The sequence below is a fragment of the Salvelinus fontinalis genome, chromosome 4 (assembly GCF_029448725.1).
Source record: "Salvelinus fontinalis isolate EN_2023a chromosome 4, ASM2944872v1, whole genome shotgun sequence".
Classification (NCBI taxonomy): domain Eukaryota; kingdom Metazoa; phylum Chordata; class Actinopteri; order Salmoniformes; family Salmonidae; genus Salvelinus; species Salvelinus fontinalis.
In genome coordinates this window covers 86,850,471-86,863,398 of record NC_074668.1, presented here as the reverse complement: position 1 = coordinate 86,863,398, position 12,928 = coordinate 86,850,471, and the positions used below count along the sequence as shown (strand labels likewise).

Sequence of the window (12,928 nt, the reverse complement as noted above, 5' to 3'; positions counted from 1 at the left end):
TTGGACTAGTAACCAGCAGGTAGTCTAGTGGTTAGAGTGTTGGACTAGTAACCAGCAGGTAGTCTAGTGGTTAGAGTGTTGGACTAGTAACCAGCAGGTAGTCTAGTGGTTAGAGCGTTGGGCCAGTAACCAGCAGGTAGCCTAGTGGTTAGAGTGTTGGACTAGTAACCAGCAGGTAGCCTAGTGGTTAGAGTGTTGGACTAGTAACCAGCAGGTAGTCTAGTGGTTAGAGTGTTGGACTAGTAACCAGCAGGTAGCCTAGTGGTTAGAGTGTTGGACTAGTAACCAGCAGGTAGCCTAGTGGTTAGAGTGTTGGACTAGTAACCAGCAGGTAGTCTAGTGGTTAGAGTGTTGGACTAGTAACCAGCAGGTAGTCTAGTGGTTAGAGCGTTGGACTAGTAACCAGCAGGTAGTCTAGTGGTTAGAGCGTTGGGCCAGTAACCAGCAGGTAGCCTAGTGGTTAGAGTGTTGGACTAGTAACCAGCAGGTAGCCTAGTGGTTAGAGTGTTGGACTAGTAACCAGCAGGTAGTCTAGTGGTTAGAGTGTTGGACTAGTAACCAGCAGGTAGCCTAGTGGTTAGAGTGTTGGACTAGTAACCAGCAGGTAGCCTAGTGGTTAGAGTGTTGGACTAGTAACCAGCAGGTAGTCTAGTGGTTAGAGCGTTGGGCCAGTAACCAGCAGGGTAGCCTAGCGGTTAGAGTGTTGGACTAGTAACCAGCAGGTAGACTAGTGGTTAGTGTTGGACTAGTAACCAGCAGGTAGCCTAGTGGTTAGTGTTGGACTAGTAACCAGCAGGTAGCCTAGTGGTTAGTGTTGGACTAGTAACCAGCAGGTAGCCTAGTGGTTAGAGTGTTGGACTAGTAACCAGCAGGTAGACTAGTGGTTAGAGCGTTGGACTAGTAACCAGCAGGTAGCCTAGTGGTTAGTGTTGGACTAGTAACCAGCAGGTAGCCTAGTGGTTAGTGTTGGACTAGTAACCAGCAGGTAGCCTAGTGGTTAGTGTTGGACTAGTAACCAGTAGGTAGACTAGTGGTTAGTGTTGGACTAGTAACCAGCAGGTAGCCTAGTGGTTAGTGTTGGACTAGTAACCAGCAGGTAGCCTAGTGGTTAGAGCGTTGGACTAGTAACCAGCAGGTAGTCTAGTGGTTAGAGCGTTGGGACTAGTAACCAGCAGGTAGCCTAGTGGTTGGACTAGTAACCAGCAGGTAGCCTAGTGGTTAGAGTGTTGGACCAGTAACCAGCAGGTAGCCTAGTGGTTAGAGCATTGGGCTAGTAACCAGCAGGTAGCCTAGTGGTTAGAGCGTTGGGTCAGTAACCAGCAGGTAGCCTAGCCTAGTGGTTAGAGTGTTGGACCAGTAACCAGCAGGTAGCCTAGTGGTTAGAGTGTTGGACTAGTAACCAGCAGGTAGCCTAGTGGTTAGAGTGTTGGACCAGTAACCAGCAGGTAGCCTAGTGGTTAGAGTGTTGGACTAGTAACCAGCAGGTAGCCTAGTGGTTAGAGTGTTGGACTAGTAACCAGCAGGTAGCCTAGTGGTTAGAGCGTTGGACTAGTAACCAGCAGGTAGCCTAGTGGTTAGAGCGTTGGACTAGTAACCAGCAGGTAGCCTAGTGGTTAGTGTTGGACTAGTAACCAGCAGGTAGCCTAGTGGTTAGTGTTGGACTAGTAACCAGCAGGTAGCCTAGTGGTTAGAGCGTTGGACCAGTAACCAGCAGGTAGCCTAGTGGATAGAGTGTTGGGCCAGTAACCAGCAGGGAGCCTAGTGGTTAGAGTGTTGGACTAGTAACCAGCAGGTAGCCTAGTGGTTAGAGTGTTGGACTAGTAACCAGCAGGTAGTCTAGTGGTTAGAGTGTTGGACTAGTAACCAGCAGGTAGACTAGTGGTTAGAGTGTTGGACTAGTAACCAGCAGGTAGTCTAGTGGTTAGAGCGTTGGGCCAGTAACCAGCAGGGTAGCCTAGCGGTTAGAGTGTTGGACTAGTAACCAGCAGGTAGACTAGTGGTTAGTGTTGGACTAGTAACCAGCAGGTAGCCTAGTGGTTAGTGTTGGACTAGTAACCAGCAGGTAGCCTAGTGGTTAGTGTTGGACTAGTAACCAGCAGGTAGCCTAGTGGTTAGAGTGTTGGACTAGTAACCAGCAGGTAGACTAGTGGTTAGAGCGTTGGACTAGTAACCAGCAGGTAGCCTAGTGGTTAGTGTTGGACTAGTAACCAGCAGGTAGCCTAGTGGTTAGTGTTGGACTAGTAACCAGCAGGTAGCCTAGTGGTTAGTGTTGGACTAGTAACCAGTAGGTAGACTAGTGGTTAGTGTTGGACTAGTAACCAGCAGGTAGCCTAGTGGTTAGTGTTGGACTAGTAACCAGCAGGTAGCCTAGTGGTTAGAGCGTTGGACTAGTAACCAGCAGGTAGTCTAGTGGTTAGAGCGTTGGGACTAGTAACCAGCAGGTAGCCTAGTGGTTGGACTAGTAACCAGCAGGTAGCCTAGTGGTTAGAGCGTTGGGCTAGTAACCAGCAGGTAGCCTAGTGGTTAGAGCGTTGGGTCAGTAACCAGCAGGTAGCCTAGCCTAGTGGTTAGAGTGTTGGACCAGTAACCAGCAGGTAGCCTAGTGGTTAGAGTGTTGGACTAGTAACCAGCAGGTAGCCTAGTGGTTAGAGTGTTGGACCAGTAACCAGCAGGTAGCCTAGTGGTTAGAGTGTTGGACTAGTAACCAGCAGGTAGCCTAGTGGTTAGAGTGTTGGACTAGTAACCAGCAGGTAGCCTAGTGGTTAGAGCGTTGGACTAGTAACCAGCAGGTAGCCTAGTGGTTAGAGCGTTGGACTAGTAACCAGCAGGTAGCCTAGTGGTTAGTGTTGGACTAGTAACCAGCAGGTAGCCTAGTGGTTAGTGTTGGACTAGTAACCAGCAGGTAGCCTAGTGGTTAGAGCGTTGGACCAGTAACCAGCAGGTAGCCTAGTGGATAGAGTGTTGGGCCAGTAACCAGCAGGGAGCCTAGTGGTTAGAGTGTTGGACTAGTAACCAGCAGGTAGCCTAGTGGTTAGAGTGTTGGACTAGTAACCAGCAGGTAGTCTAGTGGTTAGAGTGTTGGACTAGTAACCAGCAGGTATCCTAGTGGTTATAGCGTTGGACTATTAACCAGCAGGTAGCCTAGTGGTTAGAGCGTTGGGTCAGTAACCAGCAGGTAGTCTAGTGGTTAGAGTGTTGGACTAGTAACCAGCAGATAACCTAGTGGTTAGAGTGTTGGACTAGTAACCAGCAGGTAGCCTAGTGGTTAGAGCGTTGGGCCAGTAACCGGCAGGTAGCCTAGCCTAGTGGTTAGAGTGTTGGACCAGTAACCAGCAGGTAGCCTAGTGGTTAGAGTGTTGGACTAGTAACCAGCAGGTAGCCTAGTGGTTAGAGTGTTGGACCAGTAACCAGCAGGTAGCCTAGTGGTTAGAGTGTTGGACTAGTAACCAGCAGGTAGCCTAGTGGTTAGAGTGTTGGACTAGTAACCAGCAGGTAGCCTAGTGGTTAGAGCATTGGACTAGTAACCAGCAGGTAGCCTAGTGGTTAGAGCGTTGGACTAGTAACCAGCAGGTAGCCTAGTGGTTAGTGTTGGACTAGTAACCAGCAGGTAGCCTAGTGGTTAGTGTTGGACTAGTAACCAGCAGGTAGCCTAGTGGTTAGAGCGTTGGACCAGTAACCAGCAGGTAGCCTAGTGGATAGAGTGTTGGGCCAGTAACCAGCAGGGAGCCTAGTGGTTAGAGTGTTGGACTAGTAACCAGCAGGTAGCCTAGTGGTTAGAGTGTTGGACTAGTAACCAGCAGGTAGTCTAGTGGTTAGAGTGTTGGACTAGTAACCAGCAGGTAGACTAGTGGTTAGAGTGTTGGACTAGTAACCAGCAGGTAGTCTAGTGGTTAGAGCGTTGGGCCAGTAACCAGCAGGGTAGCCTAGCGGTTAGAGTGTTGGACTAGTAACCAGCAGGTAGCCTAGTGGTTAGTGTGTTGGACTAGTAACCAGCAGGTAGCCTAGTGGTTAGTGTTGGACTAGTAACCAGCAGGTAGCCTAGTGGTTAGTGTTGGACTAGTAACCAGCAGGTAGCCTAGTGGTTAGAGTGTTGGACTAGTAACCAGCAGGTAGACTAGTGGTTAGAGCGTTGGACTAGTAACCAGCAGGTAGCCTAGTGGTTAGTGTTGGACTAGTAACCAGCAGGTAGCCTAGTGGTTAGTGTTGGACTAGTAACCAGCAGGTAGCCTAGTGGTTAGTGTTGGACTAGTAACCAGTAGGTAGACTAGTGGTTAGTGTTGGACTAGTAACCAGCAGGTAGCCTAGTGGTTAGTGTTGGACTAGTAACCAGCAGGTAGCCTAGTGGTTAGAGCGTTGGACTAGTAACCAGCAGGTAGTCTAGTGGTTAGAGCGTTGGGACTAGTAACCAGCAGGTAGCCTAGTGGTTGGACTAGTAACCAGCAGGTAGCCTAGTGGTTAGAGTGTTGGACCAGTAACCAGCAGGTAGCCTAGTGGTTAGAGCGTTGGGCTAGTAACCAGCAGGTAGCCTAGTGGTTAGAGCGTTGGGTCAGTAACCAGCAGGTAGCCTAGCCTAGTGGTTAGAGTGTTGGACCAGTAACCAGCAGGTAGCCTAGTGGTTAGAGTGTTGGACTAGTAACCAGCAGGTAGCCTAGTGGTTAGAGTGTTGGACCAGTAACCAGCAGGTAGCCTAGTGGTTAGAGTGTTGGACTAGTAACCAGCAGGTAGCCTAGTGGTTAGAGCGTTGGACTAGTAACCAGCAGGTAGCCTAGTGGTTAGAGCGTTGGACTAGTAACCAGCAGGTAGCCTAGTGGTTAGTGTTGGACTAGTAACCAGCAGGTAGCCTAGTGGTTAGTGTTGGACTAGTAACCAGCAGGTAGCCTAGTGGTTAGAGCGTTGGACCAGTAACCAGCAGGTAGCCTAGTGGATAGAGTGTTGGGCCAGTAACCAGCAGGGAGCCTAGTGGTTAGAGTGTTGGACTAGTAACCAGCAGGTAGCCTAGTGGTTAGAGTGTTGGACTAGTAACCAGCAGGTAGTCTAGTGGTTAGTGTTGGACTAGTAACCAGCAGGTAGACTAGTGGTTAGAGTGTTGGACTAGTAACCAGCAGGTAGCCTAGTGGTTAGAGCGTTGGACTAGTAACCAGCAGGTAGACTAGTGGTTAGAGTGTTGGACTAGTAACCAGCAGGTAGTCTAGTGGTTAGAGTGTTGGACTAGTAACCAGCAGGTAGACTAGTGGTTAGAGTGTTGGGCCAGTAACCAGCAGGTATCCTAGTGGTTATAGCGTTGGACTATTAACCAGCAGGTAGCCTAGTGGTTAGAGCGTTGGGTCAGTAACCAGCAGGTAGTCTAGTGGTTAGAGTGTTGGACTAGTAACCAGCAGATAACCTAGTGGTTAGAGTGTTGGACTAGTAACCAGCAGGTAGCCTAGTGGTTAGAGCGTTGGGCCAGTAACCGGCAGGTAGCCTAGTGGTTAGAGCGTTGGACTAGTAACCAGCAGGTAGCCTAGTGGTTAGAGTGTTGGACTAGTAACCAGCAGGTAGCCTAGTGGTTAGAGTGTTGGACTAGTAACCAGCAGGTAGACTAGTGGTTAGAGCGTTGGACTAGTAACCAGCAGGTAGACTAGTGGTTAGAGCGTTGGACTAGTAACCAGCAGGTAGACTAGTGGTTAGAGCGTTGGACTAGTAACCAGCAGGTAGACTAGTGGTTAGAGCGTTGGACTAGTAACCAGCAGGCAGCCTAGTGGTTAGAGCGTTGGACTAGTAACCAGCAGGTAGCCTAGCGGTTAGAGCGTTGGACTAGTAACCAGCAGGTAGCCTAGTGGTTAGAGCGTTGGACTAGTAACCAGCAGGTAGCCTCGTGGTTAGAGTGTTGGACTAGTAACCAGCAGGTAGCCTAGTGGTTAGAGCGTTGGACTAGTAACCAGCAGGTAGCCTAGTGGTTAAAGTGTTGGACTAGTAACCAGCAGGTAGCCTCGTGGTTAGAGTGTTGGACTAGTAACCAGCAGGTAGACTAGTGGTTAGTGTTGGACTAGTAACCAGCAGGTAGACTAGTGGTACATTTGATACAAGAAATGTCACCTGAAAAAAAAATACTGAATCATTATGTAAGATGAGTTTCCTACCACAGTATGATGTTTCCTTGTCGTCTGGGCCTGGTACCAATCCATCCACTTACCCTCTTCCCTTTGGGGTTGATAATGTTTCCTACCACAGTATGATGTGGGTCTGGGCCTGGTACCAATCCATCCACTTACCCTCTTCCCTTTGGGGTTGATAATGTTTCCTACCACAGTATGATGTGGGTCTGGGCCTGGTACCAATACATCCACTTACCCTCTTCCCTTTGGGGTTGATAATGTTTCCTACCACAGTATGATGTGGGTCTGGGCCTGGTACCAATCCATCCACTTACCCTCTTCCCTTTGGGGTTGATAATGTTTCCTACCACAGTATGATCTGGGTCTGGGCCTGGTACCAATACATCCACTTACCCTCTTCCCTTTGGGGTTGATAATGTTTCCTACCACAGTATGATCTGGGTCTGGGCCTGGTACCAATACATCCACTTACCCTCTTCCCTTTGGGGTTGATAATGTTTCCTACCACAGTATGATCTGGGTCTGGGCCTGGTACCAATACATCCACTTACCCTCTTCCCTTTGGGGTTGATAATGTTTCCTACCACAGTATGATGTGGGTCTGGGCCTGGTACCAATACATCCACTCACCCTCTTCCCTTTGGGGTTGAGCACTTTGGGGTTCTTTGAGAGATGCATCTGGATGCTTCCGTCCTCGCTGACCGTCACGGCCACCTTCTTCAACGTTCTGTTGCCACAGTGTGGACAGAAAACCTTATTCATGTTGGTGGTGGTCCTATGACAAATAGAGAAGGCCAGACCGTTTAATTAAACCTCTTAACCTTATTCATGTTGGTGGTGGTCCTACGACAAATAGAGAAGGCCAGACCGTTTAATTAAACCTCTTAACCTTATTCATGTTGGTGGTGGTCCTACGACAAGGAGAGAAGGCCAGACCGTTTAATTAAACCTCTTAACCTTATTCATGTTGGTGGTGGTCCTACGACAAATAGAGAAGGCCAGACCGTTTAATTAAACCTCTTAACCTTATTCATGTTGGTGGTGGTCCTACGACAAAGAGAAGAAGACCAGACCGTTTAATTAAACCTCTTAACCTTATTCATGTTGGTGGTGGTCCTACGACAAAGAGAAGAAGACCAGACCGTTTAATTAAACCTCTTAACCTTATTCATGTTGGTGGTGGTCCTACGACAAAGAGAAGAAGACCAGACCGTTTAATTAAACCTCTTAACTTCTCTAGGGTAGGGGGCAGCATTCGGAATTTTGGATGAAATACATGCCCAAATTAAACTGCCTGCTTCTCGGACCCAGAAGATATGATATGCATATAACTGGTGGATTTGGATAGAAAACACTCTAAAGTTTCCAAACCTGTTAAAATAGTGTCTGTGAGTATAACAGAACTGATTTGGCAGGCGAAAACCTGAGAAAAATCCATTCGGGAAGTAGTTTGTTTTGTTTTGTAGTTTTCTATTCAATGCCATTACAGTATCCATTGACTTAGGACTCAAGTTGCAGTTCCTATGCCTTCCACTAGATGTCAACAGTCTTTAGAAATTGTTTCAGGCTTGTATTCTGAAAAATTATGAAGTAAGAGCAGTCTGAATGAGTGGACCCTAAAGTGTCACAGAGCTTTTTACTGCGTGCGACCGAGAGGGCCTTTCTTGTTTACCTTTTATATTGACGAAGTTATTGTCCGGTTGAAATATTATCGGTTATTTAGGCTAAAAACAACCTGAGGTTTGAATATAAGCATCGTTTGACATGTTTCTATGAATTTTACGGATACAATTTGGATTTTTTTGTCTGTTTTGACTCCGTTTGAGCCTGTGGATTACTGAAGAAAACACGAACAAAACTGAGGTTTTTTGGATATAAAGAGACTTTATCGAACAAAAGGAACATTTATTGAGTAAATGAATGTCTGCTGAGTGCAACCATATGAAGATCATCAAAGGTAAGGGATACATTTTATCTCTATTTCTGACTTGTGTAACTCTTGTACCTGGCTGGCTACTGTTTGTAATGATTTGTCTAGTGGGCTATGTTCTCAAATAATCGTAACGTATGCTTTCGCCGTAAAGCATTTTTTTTAATCTGACACCGTGGTTGGATTCACAAGCAGTTAATCTTTAAATTTATGTAAAATATGTTTTGTTTTCTGAATTTTTATAACGAGTATTTCTGTAATTGAATTTGGCGCCCGGCAGTTTCACTGGCTGTTGAAGAGGTGGGACGCTACCGTCTCACATACCCAAGAGAGGTTAAACGCTGTAACTGTTTTAAAGACCAAGGTTGAGTATAAGTTTCCTAATATTTAAAAAGTTGTCTAATTACTAAACTGGTCCTGGTGACATCAACGGCTGGGGATTTCTTTTGGTTTTTATTTACTGCTAAAAAGGAGGTACTCACTTGAAACAGGCGTGACATCGCAGGATGTAATTCCTGGCCTGCTTGATGAGCATCCCGTTCACAGAGAGGACATGGAGCCCGATCTGAATCAGGACGTTCTGTTGAACAAAACCCGGTTTCGGTCAACAGTCCGACCCAACTGGATGGTTCTGAATGTAGAATCTAAAAAAACGGGCCTCAACAGAACTTAATCAACGTCAACTATTACCACTCGGGGACGTAGACAAAGATGAGTTTGCCGAACTATTCCGAGTTCATTTAACCAGAATCATAAGTCCCAAAATGGCAACCCAATTCCCTATTATAGTGTACTACTTATGCACTACCTATGGGCCCTGGTTAGAAGTAGTGCACTATCAAGGCAATAGGGGTCCGTTTGGGCCTCGGTACCTGCATAGCGAAGTCGGTGGTGAGACACGCCACTTTAACGTCCGCGGGCGACGCCCAGATCCCCGTCTCCATCTGAACCTGTTTAATGTTGCTAGGGGTGATCCAACCGCCGCCATCCTCCTCCTCCTCTTCATCTTCCTCCTCCTCCTCCTCTGACCCACTGCCGTGCTCCTCTGACCCGGTCCCAGTCCCAGGTTCTGTGTGGACGGTGTCCGCTGCTCCGTCTGATATTGACAGGTCCTGAATGTCCTGCAGGTAAATAACAAGGACCATATCATCATCACCGACAATGATTCAGAGAGAGAAAGGGGATTCAGAGAGAGAAAGGGGCTTCAGAGAGAGAGAAAGGGGATTCAGAGAGAGAAAGGGGATTCAGAGAGAGAAAGGGGATTCAGAGAGAGAAAGGGGATTCAGAGAGAGAAAGGGGATTCAGAGAGAGAAAGGGGATTCAGAGAGAGAAAGGGGATTCAGAGAGAGAAAGGGGATTCAGAGAGAGAAAGGGGATTCAGAGAGAGAAAGGGGATTCAGAGAGAGAAAGGGGATTCAGAGAGAGAAAGGGGATTCAGAGAGAGAAAGGGGATTCAGAGAGAGAAAGGGGATTCAGAGAGAGAAAGGGGATTCAGAGAGAGAAAGGGGATTCAGAGAGAGAAAGGGGATTCAGAGAGAGAAAGGGGATTCAGAGAGAGAAAGGGGATTCAGAGAGAGAGAGAAAGGGGATTCAGAGAGAGAGAGAAAGGGGATTCAGAGAGAGAGAGAAAGGGGATTCAGAGAGAGAGAGAGAAAGGGGATTCAGAGAGAGAGAGAGAAAGGGGATTCAGAGAGAGAGAGAGAAAGGGGATTCAGAGAGAGAGAGAAAGGGGATTCAGAGAGAGAGAGAAAGGGGATTCAGAGAGAGAGAGAAAGGGGATTCAGAGAGAGAGAGAAAGGGGATTCAGAGAGAGAGAGAAAGGGGATTCAGAGAGAGAGAGAAAGGGGATTCAGAGAGAGAGAGAAAGGGGATTCAGAGAGAGAGAGAAAGGGGATTCAGAGAGAGAGAGAAAGGGGATTCAGAGAGAGAGAGAAAGGGGATTCAGAGAGAGAGAGAAAGGGGATTCAGAGAGAGAGAGAAAGGGGATTCAGAGAGAGAGAGAAAGGGGATTCAGAGAGAGAGAGAAAGGGGATTCAGAGAGAGAGAGAAAGGGGATTCAGAGAGAGAGAGAAAGGGGATTCAGAGAGAGAAAGGGGATTCAGAGAGAGAAAGGGGATTCAGAGAGAGAAAGGGGATTCAGAGAGAGAAAGGGGATTCAGAGAGAGAAAGGGGATTCAGAGAGAGAAAGGGGATTCAGAGAGAGAAAGGGGATTCAGAGAGAGAAAGGGGATTCAGAGAGAGAAAGGGGATTCAGAGAGAGAAAGGGGATTCAGAGAGAGAAAGGGGATTCAGAGAGAGAAAGGGGATTCAGAGAGAGAAAGGGGATTCAGAGAGAGAAAGGGGATTCAGAGAGAGAAAGGGGATTCAGAGAGAGAAAGGGGATTCAGAGAGAGAAAGGGGATTCAGAGAGAGAAAGGGGATTCAGAGAGAGAAAGGGGATTCAGAGAGAGAAAGGGGATTCAGAGAGAGAAAGGGGATTCAGAGAGAGAAAGGGGATTCAGAGAGAGAAAGGGGATTCAGAGAGAGAAAGGGGATTCAGAGAGAGAAAGGGGATTCAGAGAGAGAGAGAGAAAGGGGATTCAGAGAGAGAGAGAGAAAGGGGATTCAGAGAGAGAGAGAAAGGGGATTCAGAGAGAGAGAGAAAGGGGATTCAGAGAGAGAGAGAAAGGGGATTCAGAGAGAGAGAGAAAGGGGATTCAGAGAGAGAGAGAAAGGGGATTCAGAGAGAGAGAAAGGGGATTCAGAGAGAGAAAGGTGATTCAGAGAGAGAAAGGTGCTTCAGAGAGAGAAAGGGGATTCAGAGAGAGAGAAAGGGGATTCAGAGAGAGAAAGGGGATTCAGAGAGAGAGAGGTGATTCAGAGAGAGAAAGGGGATTCAGAGAGAGAAAGGGGATTCATTGTGAATCCATCTTTGACGACTGCGTGTCAATCTGTCCAACGTTTTAAACGTTTCCATCACATGGTTCAATCCCTCAACAACCGCAGTAGGACAGGAACCCTGATGACGTGTTGCTCAGAGGACAACCGCAGTAGGACAGGAACCCTGATGACGTGTTGCTCAGAGGACAACCGCAGTAGGACAGGAACCCTGATGACGTGTTGCTCAGAGGACAACCGCAGTAGGACAGGAACCCTGATGACGTGTTGCTCAGAGGACAACCGCAGTAGGACAGGAACCCTGATGACGTGTTGCTCAGAGGACAACCGCAGTAGGACAGGAACCCTGATGACGTGTTGCTCAGAGGACAACTGCAGTAGGACAGGAACCCTGATGACGTGTTGCTCAGAGGACAACTGCAGTAGGACAGGAACCCTGATGACAGGTCAGAGGTCGTGTGTGTTCTACTCACCACTAGATCCAGCAGGTCAGAGGTAGTGTGTTCTACTCACCACTAGTTCCAGCAGGTCAGAGGTAGTGTGTTCTACTCACCACTAGATCCAGCAGGTCAGAGGTAGTGTGTTCTACTCACCACTAGTTCCAGCAGGTCAGAGGTAGTGTGTTCTACTCACCACTAGATCCAGCAGGTCAGAGGTAGTGTGTTCTACTCACCACTAGTTCCAGCAGGTCAGAGGTAGTGTGTTCTACTCACCACTAGTTCCAGCAGGTCAGAGGTAGTGTGTTCTACTCACCACTAGTTCCAGCAGGTCAGAGGTAGTGTGTTCTACTCACCACTAGTTCCAGCAGGTCAGAGGTAGTGTGTTCTACTCACCACTAGTTCCAGCAGGTCAGAGGTAGTGTGTTCTACTCACCACTAGATCCAGCAGGTCAGAGGTAGTGTGTTCTACTCACCACTAGTTCCAGCAGGTCAGAGGTAGTGTGTTCTACTCACCACTAGTTCCAGCAGGTCAGAGGTAGTGTGTGTTCTACTCACCACTAGTTCCAGCAGGTCAGAGGTAGTGTGTTCTACTCACCACTACTTCCAGCAGGTCAGAGGTAGTGTGTTCTACTCACCACTAGTTCCAGCAGGTCAGAGGTAGTGTGTTCTACTCACCACTACTTCCAGCAGGTCAGAGGTAGTGTGTTCTACTCACCACTAGTTCCAGCAGGTCAGAGGTAGTGTGTTCTACTCACCACTAGATCCAGCAGGTCAGAGGTAGTGTGTTCTACTCATCACTAGTTCCAGCAGGTCAGAGGTAGTGTGTTCTACTCACCACTAGATCCAGCAGGTCAGAGGTAGTGTGTTCTACTCACCACTAGTTCCAGCAGGTCAGAGGTAGTGTGTTCTACTCACCACTAGTTCCAGCAGGTCAGAGGTAGTGTGTTCTACTCACCACTAGTTCCAGCAGGTCAGAGGTAGTGTGTTCTACTCACCACTAGTTCCAGCAGGTCAGAGGTAGTGTGTTCTACTCACCACTAGATCCAGCAGGTCAGAGGTAGTGTGTTCTACTCACCACTAGTTCCAGCAGGTCAGAGGTAGTGTGTTCTACTCACCACTAGTTCCAGCAGGTCAGAGGTAGTGTGTGTTCTACTCACCACTAGTTCCAGCAGGTCAGAGGTAGTGTGTTCTACTCACCACTACTTCCAGCAGGTCAGAGGTAGTGTGTTCTACTCACCACTAGTTCCAGCAGGTCAGAGGTAGTGTGTTCTACTCACCACTACTTCCAGCAGGTCAGAGGTAGTGTGTTCTACTCACCACTAGTTCCAGCAGGTCAGAGGTAGTGTGTTCTACTCACCACTAGATCCAGCAGGTCAGAGGTAGTGTGTTCTACTCATCACTAGTTCCAGCAGGTCAGAGGTAGTGTGTTCTACTCACCACTAGATCCAGCAGGTCAGAGGTAGTGTGTTCTACTCACCACTAGTTCCAGCAGGTCAGTGTCGAAGCAGGGCAGAGGGTTCCTCCAGAACTGGAAGCTGTTGTACTCTGCGATCTCTGGAGGGTTATAGCTGTGCTGCGTCTGTGCT

General features: G+C 48.0%; 1 protein-coding gene across 1 annotated transcript in view; it reads right to left on the bottom strand.

The window, feature by feature from the left end:
- LOC129854586 (RNA-binding protein NOB1-like) overlaps positions 1–12,928 on the bottom strand; it is a gene marked incomplete at its 5' end in the record, with an annotated part of 14,024 nt that extends 1,096 nt beyond the window's left edge. Inside the window, 4 exon segments of the mRNA XM_055921818.1 lie at positions 6,726–6,870; positions 8,508–8,605; positions 8,898–9,146; positions 12,820–12,928. Of these exon segments, the coding sequence (XP_055777793.1) occupies positions 6,726–6,870; positions 8,508–8,605; positions 8,898–9,146; positions 12,820–12,928 (601 nt within the window).